Source organism: Protopterus annectens, chromosome 7.part0 (genome assembly GCF_019279795.1).
Source record: "Protopterus annectens isolate FY-2018-M chromosome 7.part0, PAN1.0, whole genome shotgun sequence".
NCBI lineage: Eukaryota > Metazoa > Chordata > Ceratodontiformes > Protopteridae > Protopterus > Protopterus annectens.
Genome location: NC_056739.1, coordinates 631,159,524 through 631,172,493, shown reverse-complemented (window position 1 = coordinate 631,172,493; position 12,970 = coordinate 631,159,524). Strand labels below are relative to the sequence as shown.

Genomic DNA, 12,970 nt, shown 5'->3' with positions numbered 1-12,970 from the left:
TTATACAAATAATTAAAAATAGGTATTATTATAATATTCAACAAAACAACTAAAGTATTTACAAAGACATCCACTACAATCAGATCAATTAATTAAACTAAAATACTGTGCTATTGAAATTAGAATTTTTTTAACAAATTTTGTAAATTATCCCATACAATAAAATGTGATGTTTTTCTAGTTGTTCTCATTCTAATTGTGCTTATTTCCATATGACACATTATATTCATAACATTTTTAAATTCATTGAACGAAGGAGGTGTATCTGAAATCCAATTTCTAGTTATTATTTTCCTAGCCACTGCTAGGATAGACCATAACAAGGGAAGCTTAATCTTTTAACACATTGAGGTACAGGTGTGTTGAATAATATAAGAGACTTAGAAATGATGAAATTATCTGTAAAAGAGCCTGCAAAATTCATTAATTGACTTCCAGTATTCTTTCAACTTCATACAGTCATAAAACATATGAGCCCAGTCAGCATTAATTTCTACATTACATCTCTTACATAGATTATCTTTATTATTAATTTTATTCATCATCAAAGGTGTATAAAAAGATCTATGTAAAATGTCCATGTATAAAGTCTCCAGACAATGGAAGATGTAGTTCTATAAGCAGATTCCAATATATATTGTTTATCTTGTTGAGTTGGTGGGTCCCCATTAATAGAGGTGAAATAATTCCAGTATGAATCTACATTGTAAAAAGTTTCTTGTCTGATAATTTTATGTATATATGAAAGTTTTCCTTTATCAGAAACTTTATGCTGTAAATTTATTATCAAGTAATCAATCAGTTTTGGAATAGATTCTTTAACTGTTATAGACATTAGATCTATTCTATCAATGAGATGCTGTCTAAAGATCTGAACCTCTAACCAGCAAGTTTCTCTTAGATCAAATTCTTGTTTTAAGAAATCTAGATTTTTAACTTTATTATCAGATATCAGCTGATACCAGTACTTTAGATTATTATCTATAGCTAAATGAGCTCCTTCAGAAGTAGATGACATAAGCATACCCTGAGTATAAATTATAGGGAATACAATAAAATTCCATTCCCTATACTTAGGGTGCATGAATATAAAGTTACGATAACTAATAATAATATTTAATGGGTAACAGACCATATGTTTAGGTGTAATAGGTGAAGTACAAAATTCCTTTAGCAACCACAACATGGAGTTATTTATAATCATATTTTTATGTGTTAAGGAGATTTTCATGAAGTGCATACTAATTAGCTCCCAATAATCTTTTCATTTTGCGACATATGACCGATCTATTAATAAAGTAATCTCTTTTATAATAGAAGAGATAATATATAAATTAAAGTCTGGAAAAGAAATACCCCCTTGAGACCAGCTATTAGTATGTTTCTTTAATGCAATCCTAGGTCTATTAGGTGCCCATAAGAAATTTAACATTAGTGTATTCAGTTTCTTGATAGTTATTTTTGTAGGTGAAAGTATTATTGATTGTATTAAGTATAAAATCTTGGGGAATATTATCATTTTAATAATTGTAAGTCTCTCCTCCATAGTAAAAAACATATTATTCCAGGTATTAAAAAGATTTTGTATATTAAGAAAACAGGTATTATAATTATTATATATAATAGATTTAATATCTTTAGATAGTATTATACCTAAATAAGTTATCTGACCTGAATTGGGTACATATTTAGTAAAATCACTAATGAGAATATTTTTTCGTGTATATATAGGTAGTATTTTAGTTTTTCTTCATTGAATATTAAACCAGAAATACTTTTAAAATTCATCATGTTATCAAATAGAGACTGCATAGAAGAATTAGATACTGTTGATGTAATTAGAACATCATCTGCAAAAAGTTGAATTTTGGATGTTGTATTTTCATCTATTTCAAAACCCTCTATGTCAGTACTGTTTCTGATCAAATTAGCCCAAGGCTCCATTACTAAAGTGAATAATAGTGGAGAAAGTGGACATCCTTGCTTTGTACCTTTAAGAATGGGTATTTTTTGTGAAACATATGTTCCTACCTTAATATAAGCCAGCGTTCCTTTGTATAAATGCTCAATTAAATTTACAAATGCATCAGAGAAATTTGTGCACTTCAGTAAGGTAAACAGATAGTCCCAACTTACTGAATCAAATGCTGAACCTATATCAAGACTAATAAGTGTTAAATCTTTCTTTTTCCTATTTGCAAAATCAATTAATGTTAAAGTTCTTCTTATATTATCAAAAGTATTTCTATTTACAATGAAGCCCGTCTGATCTATGTCTATAATGCCGGGATAATTGTCTTCAATCTATCAGCAAAAATACTCATAAACATTTTATAATCAACATTAAGTAATGAGATGGGTCAATATGAAGAACATCTAGTTGGATCTTTATTAGGTTTTAAAATTGGTGAAATAAATGTATATTGCCAAGATGGGGGGTTATTAACTCAGTTTGGGCTAGAATAAAACCTTATGTATTAATGAATATGTAGTTTTAGAAAGGATTTTATATATCTCTGGTATAATACCATCATTACCCGGTGCTTTGTTTGATTTAAGCTTATTTATTTGTGTAATAACTTCTGTATATGAAATACTTTTGTCCAATAGTTTAATCTGTTGTTTATTGCTTTTTATTCATGTTTGTGGTTATAAACTCCTTTATTTTATCTTTAGGTTCCATGTTAATGTTGTTATGGTTAATCTTGTGAAAGTGATTTCTAAATTCATCCAGTATTTCTGGTATACTAGAAACATTCTTCTTTTTCCTTAGAGAAAAGATTTCTTTGATATGGTTTTGTTTATTCAATCTTTTGTTTTATTTTTAAGTCTATGTAAGTATTTGGGGCTTATTGAATAAGACAAAACTTGTATTCTCTAAAGTTATTTTAACTTTGAGTTAAAATTTCTTTGTATTTCTCATTTAGTTTGTTTATTTCTTCAATAACTTTCTTGTCCATAATATTTTCTTTATTATTATGTTTATAAGAGTCTAGTTTACTTTGAGTATCTAACAATTCCTTATCCCAAGATTTCCTTTTGTTATTATACCATCTGATACTTTGTCCATATAGATATGATTTTAAGGCATCCCAAACATAGACAATGGAGACTTCAGGAGTATTATTTATGTCTAGAAAATGTTGTACTTCTGAAAGTATATATTCTTTATAGTCTTTTAGCTGAGTTAAGTATGCTGGTATCCTTTTGATCTGAACATTATGAGTATTTTTATCATGAATTCAAAAACAATTGAGTTATGATCAGATATAGGACATGAAATGATTTTGGAATTAATTAAATCTGTTACCATCTGGTTAGAAATAAAGACCCTATCTATTTTTGAATAAGTTTTGTATCTGTTAGAAAAAAGGTGTATGGTAATGATTTTGACTCTATCTGATTATTAATATCATTCAAATGATAAGAATTAGCAAAATCATTTAAATGTTTTGCATTAGATGTAATTCTTCTTTTCTTTATAGTGGTAGTATCACTTTCATGTAGTATACAATTAAAATCACCAGCTAAAATAATATCCCTATAGAGAATGATATGATCTTATCAATATGATGTTTCACTGTATTAATACCAATTCCAGGTATCCAGTATACATTAATTAAAGTGTAAGTCTTCCCATTAATTTGTATTGTAACCATACAAAACATTCCTTTGTCATCCTGATAAGACTTAATGGTTTTAGGAATGGGCATACTTTTATTCCATAAAATAGCCACTCCTCTTTTTTCTGAGTGTGCTCTGAACTAACCAATACTGCATACTTATTAGTGGCTAGTTTATCAATATCTTTTTTCAAGAGATGAGTTTCTTGCAGGAAGACTAGATTGGCCTTGTGTAGATTAATGTATCTTATTAGGCTTGCCCTTTTACACGGATTATTCAATCCATTAATGTTTAAAGAAATTCCTTTTAAAGATGTCATTTGGCATTTTTAAAACTCAAGAATCTTATGATCGAAATAACAAATAACAAGATAAATAATGTTACATCTCCTCTTTTAGGTGTACCTTTAAATATAGCTGTATTTATTAAATCTCTTATGGGATTTTGTATAGGATTCAATTTTGTTTGTAGTGACAATGAGTGTACAAAATATATTGTGGATGTCAAAACTATATACATATAACAATGAACAAGTGAAAATAATGTAAGGATTAAACCTTGCATCCCGCCTGGAGTTGAAAACTCCAACTTAGAGCAGTATTTACTACTCAAGTTAACCCGCTACCCTAAGTAGCAGTACCTCAGCTACCACCTTATCAATTTAATACTAGTTATATTTAACTGAGGTTAACAGTTTTCAATTCAATTATCTATCAAGACAAAACTACACATTTGGTAAAACAGCATCATATAAACTAAAATAAACTTTTTTTTTTTTTTTTTTTTTTTTTAAAAAACTGTTCATACTATTATATAGATCTATGTAATATATAACACTTGAATTCTAATAGCATTCAAATAATGTTAATGTTAGAAATCAAGAGGAGAGAAAATTATGTTCTAACATTCATTTAAATCAAAAACTTTGGCTAATATGATTCAGACATTACATGCATTAAGATGTATCTATTTTCTGTCATGTGAATTCTATCAACAGCTTCCAAAAAAATCTTGAATTGTTTGTATATGAGCATTTACTTAAACTCATTATTGTCAATAGAGTAAAATATTGTATTCATAAAATTATTATAAATCATATTGCATAGTTATGCAGATTCTCAGAAACACCTGCGTTATTACCTAAAAAAAAAAAAAAAAAGCCATCACACACATAAACAGAGACACAGACACATACATATACACACACACATATACACACACACACACACACACACACACACACACACACATACACACACACATACATATACACATACACATATATACATAGATACACACACACACACATATATATATATATATATATATATATATATATATATATATATATATATATATATATATATCTGATCTCACTGAGTTGTGTGTTAGTAGAGCACTATCCTATTTGCTGTCCCTAGAATAAATCTGTCTGCTTTATACAAAATAATGCACAGCAAACACATATTAGTAACCAGATTTTACAATCATGCTAACCTACTGCTTTAAAATATATCACATGACATTTCTTCCAGAATAGAGTTATAAGATTATTTATGCTTGCCAATCAGATGAATTAAATGAGTTATAGTAAAGTATATGTTTGGGACACAAGTTTTTAACACAGATTATTATGCTACTGTTAAGTAGATTTTCAAAACATTTAAATAAATGTTTCATTTTCTATGCCTTCTAAAATAAGATATTTACTTGCTACAAGAAACTACATCATCCAAACTCATCATAACTGACATATTTTATGAATAGAGTATTTTTCCTGAATCTGTGGTGTGTCAGTGTGATAACCTTGTCAATGTTTATACTAACTGCTTTCAGTTTCTCTGTGAAAATTCTGTGAGTGAAGCTTCTGAGGAAACTCATGGACACTATGCATGAGACAGCCCGCATCCCAGATTGTCTCCCTTAACATTTTGGCGGGAAACTTATTAAAACTTGTGGCAAACATTCATTTTGTCAATAGAGTAAAATATTGTATTCATAGAAATTATTATAAATCATATTGGATAGTTATGCAGATTCTCAGAAAAAAAAGCCATCACACTCTCTCACACACACACACACACACACACACACACACACACACACACACACACACACACACACACACACACACACACACACACACACACACATACATACACACACACACATACATACACACACACACACACACACACACACACACACACACACACACACACACACACATACACACACACATATATATATATATATATATATATATATCTGATCTCACTGAGTTGTGTGTTAGTAGAGCACTATCCTACTTGCTGTCCCTAGAATAAATCTGTCTGCTTTATACAAAATAATGTACAGCAAACACATATTGGTAACCAGATTTTACAATCATGCTAACCTACTGCTTTAAAATATATCACATGACATTTCTTCCAGAATAGAGTTATAAGATTATTTATGTTTGTCAATCAGATGAATTAAATGAGTTATAGTAAAGTATATGTTTGGAACACAAATTTTAACACAGATTATTATGCTGCTGTTAAGTAGATTTTCAAAACATTTAAATAAATGTTTCATTTTTATGCCTTCTAAAATAAGACATTTACTTACTACAAGAAACTACATCATTTAAACTCATTATAACTGACATATTTTATGAACAGAGTATTTTTCCTGAATCTGTGGTGTGTCAGTGTGATAACCTTGTCAATGTTTATACTAACTGCTTTCAGTTTCTCTGTGAGAATTCTGTGATTTGAAGATTCTGAGGTAACTCAAGGACATTGTGCTTAAGACAGCCCACATCCCAGATTGTCTCTCTTAACATTTTGGCTGGAAACTTATTAAAAACTAGTGACAAACATTCATTTAGCAGTGTAAATGCATCTAAACATGACAGAACCTCCACAATGTATTCCACAGATCATCACAGCCTCTATGCAAGTGAAATTAAACTCAAAATTACCAACAAGCAATAAAACTCAGCATTCTTCTCCCAACTCAATTTTCATACAAATCCTATTATTCACTGTGCCCACACAGTCTAAAGCATTTCTATATATTAATAAAGAAAAGAAAAAGAGAGTAGAAAATAAATGGGAGTGAGGCAGAAATAAAAAAATGTAAGAGAAAGCTGTAAGAAGTATATACAATGGAATGTTACTTACTGTTTATATTAATAGAGTTAAGAATAAAACATATTATTTACTCTTATTTAGTTCTGATTATTATTAGTTAAAGCATGACAGATTATTTACAAACAAGCATAAGCAGTATAATCAAGAAAGTATAATTAGAAATAGCATTTGAAGAACTTATAAACTTTTACAAGAAATAAATATGTTATTATTCTATTAATGATATTTTCATTACTGTTCTCTCCCTGCCCCCCCCCACCCTTTACCCACTACATAATCTAAATAGAATGTCATTGTTTAAAGCAAGAAAATAATAAAAGAAGAAGGAAAAAAAGGTAAAGATAAAAAATGTATCAAATTACTAACCTTACTTTTTCAGAAAGAAAAACAAATCGAGTCACAGCCTGCCATTAAATCCTCAGGCATTTTGACTGGTTATGAAACAAAACATTTCTTTGCACATAGAGAATAACTTTGATTAAATCTTTTCCAAAATATTTGTGGCTTTCTGGAAATGCAGGAACTATATTCAAAAAGATTAATAATGAACTAAAATGATGAGAGAGAAAAAAACATATAACAAATCATTTGTTTTTTAGTCTCTTCTTCTCTGAAGTCTTCCAGGAAGCTTCAGTTGCCAATCTCTTTAATGAAGAACTAGCCCATTCCATTTCTTCTATTTTATCCAAAATCCTTTTTCTTTGACAAACAGTAAAGCAGAGTCTAAATCATCAAGACCTTAGGACCATCAGGAAGGAAGATTTTAAGCTTGGCAGGAAACAGAAGGTATGTTTTAAACTGTGCTTTTAAGCTCCCTTATTAGTGGCAGAAAAACTTTTCTTTTAGCAATTACCATGGAAGAATAGTCATTGTCAAAACGCACAGTTGTCTCATTAAACTTAACAGGAGCTTTAGCCCAAGCAGATTTAAGAACCATCTCTTTATCAAAAGATGATAGAAATCTAACTATAACTGATCTAGGATAGTTTTTGTTAGAGTTAGTATTAGCTATAGATCTATGTGCTCTTTCGATACCAAAAGAGAATGCTTCTGGTAAACCTAAAGTTTTAGGGAGCCATGTTAAAAAAGAAGTAATATTGTTACCTTCAATATTTTCTGGCAGTCCAAAAATCCTAATGTTATTGCGCCTAGAACTATTTTCCAGGTCATCCAGCTTTGTTTGTAAATGTGTATTTTGTTTCAGCAGAAACTCGATGTTAATTTCCTGTTCTTGTATTTTATTTTCCATGTCATTCACAGCTTCTTCTATGCCTGTCATCTGGATCTTCTGTTGTTGCAGGTCCATATGTAACAAGTCTATTTGTTTTGTAGTTTTTTCTATGAACGTGTCTATTTTAGTATCCATTTTATCCATCTTAGCAGTAAGTTGCTGGACTATAATTATCAGAGACTGAAGTTCTTTCTTGATGCTGGAGTCTTGAGAATTTGTCTTACTGGAACTCATTTCAGACTGATAAACTGACAGGAAAATTTCCAAAGTAATTTCTGACAGGAATATTATTAAGATTTCCTTTCTTTTTTAGCTATAGTTCAAGAACTATATAAAACAAACATATTTAGAAAGAAAATTACTTCAAGAATTAATTTTTTAAGTAATTAATTCCTGTCAATGTAATGAAATTGGTGGAGCTGAAGAAATCTGCTGCTATCCTGTGTTCATCCTTGGCCACGCCCATCCACCACCATGTTTTTTGAAGGAACACAACATTGTAGTATTTAGTGCAGCAGCAGCAGTGAGCATCTGTGTTTATTGGTTATATGTTTAGACAGAGTAGTCATGAATCAGGTAAAGTTCTGTATACAGTGTCATTTCTATGACATGGTAATCGTATGTGACAAATGCATAGGTGGTATGTTTAAGAAAGTTTCATTAGCTCACCACAGGGAGACTCAACACCTTTCTTTTACTTTTTAGGAAAATTTTGAAGATGCCTTTGAAAACATCCCAGTGTAAGTAAAACAGACCTGCAATTATTTTTAATAATGCAGATAATATTAGAACACTGATCTGCTATAACATAGAATTATTAAGTTGTTTCACCCTTTTTTTTTTTTACTGCTTCCTTTCTTGAGGTGCAACTCAAATCATTCAAAAAGCTGTGGAACATTTGTTATTGCAGTTTTGTTTACCTACTTGCTGTGGGTTTTAATAAATTATTTTCCTTTGAATACCTGAGACTTTCACAGACAGACATTTGTATTTTTGTTAAATGTTGCCAGAGTAACAATTCAGTGAGTTTTAATACCGCCCCTTTCTTGGGGCAGCCTGGGGTTAGTAGTTCACCAAAGACTGCAGGTAGCCAAGATGAGCATAAGTAGACAGAGTAACGTATTCATTGGTAAGGGCGATGTCAGGTCACTGATGATACAGCTCTGGATACATGCACTGCACTTCGTTATTACAGTCATTCTGTATTTTGATATGGTTTGTGAAGCTGGTACTGATGCATCCCTTTCATTCACTGGCTTTCGTAAAGGCAGGTTTTACATCCCTCATTATTAACAGCAATGATGTGAATGCATACTTCACTCATTGTGTGATATGCCACAATTAGAGGAGGACAGCAAACAGAAAAATAATAGTTATTCAGTTTGGAGAAAGAAGCAATTCTGTGAAATGGACACTTGTGAAAATATATGAGCAGCAGCTTAGTCTACACTAACTGAAACCTCAAGCTATATGCGGTACCAGGATGTCAGTGCAGTGGCACCTGGTGACCGCACAACAAGGGGGTGTGCTGCAGGAAGCAACTGAATGTGTAGGGATAATTGGAATGGAGTAGAGTGGACTGTATTATGACAGGTCAATGAGCATTACCTGTGATCAAGAAACAGATGGGGAAGTCACTTTCATCCTCAGATTGATTTAGTACCCATTCATTCTAGCCACTTTATATACCTCAGATGTCTGGCTACAATCAATGGAGCCAGCTGTAAGTGAAATAGAGCTCTAGGTAAGACTTATCAGTACCTCCCCATTGCATGGTGGTCTACCCACGAAACACCTAGTGCCTCTTCTTTTTCTCTCCCATCATGGCCATGCACCATCTAGATAGTTTAATTCAATACTTGCGTATTATTGCAACCAGATTTCCGAAGTGCCATACTTTGTCAACTTTTCACAAAACTATCTCTCTTTACCTAAGAAGGAGTGTGTCGATGTTAAGTGCTACTATGTCAGATTGTTTCTCACATAGGAAGAGGAATAATAGTAACATTCATCTTCCATGGAAGCATCCTTTCCCGACCTGTACGGATGACTTGATGCTTCTCTGTCATCCTTAATGTTACAAGCATGTTCCCAACAAGGCAAGTGTCCCATTTCAAAGCCCTTTCCATGACCACGCCGTGATCTGCGATTGTTAAATTTTGCATGTACAGGACATCTTCTTAGTACTGTAACTGCCTGTTTGGTAGTCAGCAAGGTGAGATGTACACAACTATCTGTGTCTGAAGTGGGATAAGGTGTAACACCCCTCGTACATGACTCCTGCTGGGGACAATGGCACCACTCACTGAGGAATCAGTGCCCCGTCCCTTACTATTATTTATAGCCATATTTGCTTTGGATGCTTACTGTCCATGAAAAGTCAGTGTATATTCCTGAGTAAGTCTACCTTTGCTAACAGTGTAATCAGGAATGCAGGATGTGTACAGCAGAGTGCCACTCTGCAGTTCATACAAGAAATGAAGTGTGACACCCAGGAATACAAACTATCAACGTTACTCCCCTTCCTTCCTCCTTCAAACTGTGACAGACTACTGTGTACTTCTTTACAGACCCCTTTTCAGTTTATGATGCCTGTTAATGTGGAAACGTAACGAATTATGACACTTCAGAAATCTGGTTGCGATAATACGCAAGTACCTTTAATTCTTAATCATGTTTTCTTACTGTCTGGCTTTTTACCTTCATCCTTTTAATGCACTCTAATGTGGCAAGAGTTCATAGTAATAAGTATGGAGGAAGTAACTGAATTAAGCAAGCGACATAGCTTTTATAGATGCTCTGAGGTGCGTTTTAAAGCTTTTTTTCCCACGTTTTGATCAAGTGATGGCCTGAACAAAAACCTATAAGTAAAGAAAAATAAATAAATGTAAACTATTTTTGAAGTTTAATGTTCAAAACTGTCAAACTAGTAGATCCGAAAAACTGAGAAGACGGATACTTGCAAGGATCCTGTCTGGCCTGCTTTCTTATCCTTTCAAAAAAGAGTGATCTTCTCTGTACCCCTCTGGCATTTGACTGTGATAAAAGAAAAAGTAAAAATAGCCACAGGCATACTTTATACAGCTGGGTGTCTAAGGGATGCAACAAGCACCCTGATAAAATCCACATAGTAATAGTGAGTACATGGAGACTCCATACAGAATGAATTGCAGCCAAAAATTCAGCCAGGGTATCAAGTGCTGTGAAATGGCAGTTCTATTCACTGCAATCCTATGCCAATGATCAGTTGCTATTACACAAACATCTTGCCTATATTACCACAGACAGCTACTTACTGTATGTAATGCTGTCTGACTGTGATGAAAAGTGAAATAAATTATAGACAGCATGCTTCTTTAAATGTATTATAACCCCTCTCTCTCCACACAAGCACTCATTTTCATCCACAGTCTCCATGCCCATCAATTACAGCCACTTTGACTTTGTACATTTCAGAAGTCTGACTGTATTTAAAAATAACCACTTTAAAGTACCCCAGCTGACTTCATACAGTTGCACACTAGTTCTGCATAGCCAGAATAATGACTGCTTACTTTGTCATTTTCATCCAAATAAAGCTCCCACACACACTCGGCAAGTCAAGCTGAATTTGTTGACTGTGTACTCCTCAGATACCATATTGGAATAAAATAAAAATAGTTGATCACAATAATTTATTTTAACCCCTTCCTACACACACACAAATGCCCTCACTGGTTACAGCATATTGTATGGCTGTGCATACTCCGTTGTCTTATTGGATTTAAATGAAATAATGGTTGTGTGCATTTCAACTTATTTTTGTTAGAGCTTTACAGTGTGCAACCCAGTGCAGCCCCATGTGCATATGTGTATACACACACACACATAAAATTGTATGGCTGTAGACATTTCAGATGTCTAATTGGGACTAAATGATTGACTGAATTTAGAAAGAAAATGTAGCATAGCAATAGTTCATTTTGGAAAATCAAGCAGTTTCATTTATCATATAGGTGATGCATTACTCAAATCAGACACTGTTGTAAGGGATTTAGCCACTCTTGTTAGTAATTCCTTATCATTTGACCAGCACATTTCCACAGTAATTTGGAAGGCTTTTTGTTTGGCTCATCTTACTTGTAAAGGCATCTCCACTAGATCCAAATCCAAAGAGGTCTTAATTCCCCTTTGATCATCTCTTATCAGACCCATTAGTGATATAATGCACCTTTTGGCATATATTTGTCTAAACTTATCACACAAATTGAGAGATTTCAGAGATTCATAACTAAAAAGATCAGTGGCCTCAAAGATCTTAGTTATCACGGGAGACTAGAAGCTCATTCTCTGTACTCAGTCTCTTACAGGCCCCTTTGTGGAGGTCTGTGTCTAGACTTTCGAGCCATGAAAGGCCCCAACCCTATTTGATTTCCTCTTCTTTCATAGAACTGATGGTACCTCAAACACTCTAAAGTAACTAAAATCTTCATCATCAAATAAATAAAACAAATTGGTGTGATACATTCATATTCCATAGTATCCCTTTCATACATTCATATTCCACCACATGTCAAGCAGAGTAGTACTATTACCACCTTTAAGGTAAACCTAGATAAGTGGATAGGCAACCTCAAATACTCTCTCAGTATGTCTTGTCCTGCCCCCCCCCCCCCCCTCAGAGGCTAGAGGTAACTTCTGGCTAGGCTTTTAATGGTTTGCATATTGATTGCCTAATAATGAACCTATGAATAAGTGCATAAGTAATGATCACACATATTTCAGCTTGTTGCTGTCATAATCAGACAGTCCATCCTACAGCACTACCCTTCCCATATGAACATATAGCCATCAGTTGCAGCCAATTGTATGATTATGACTGCATACTTCAAATATTTGACTATGATGAAATGACTGAATGAATAAATATTTTCTCTGTTCACTGCTGACCAAATCCAACATGGAACTTGTTGCAAAGCCCCACTCCATAACCCTC

At 32.7% G+C, this 12,970-nt stretch overlaps 1 protein-coding gene across 1 annotated transcript in view; it reads left to right on the top strand.

The window, feature by feature from the left end:
• The window catches only part of TTC39B (tetratricopeptide repeat domain 39B), a 1,202,733-nt gene that overhangs the window by 331,773 nt on the left and 857,990 nt on the right, over window positions 1-12,970 (top strand). Inside the window, exon 2 of the mRNA XM_044077204.1 lies at window positions 8,701-8,735. Within this exon, the coding sequence (XP_043933139.1) occupies window positions 8,701-8,735 (35 nt within the window). The remainder of the gene's footprint in view (window positions 1-8,700; window positions 8,736-12,970) is intronic.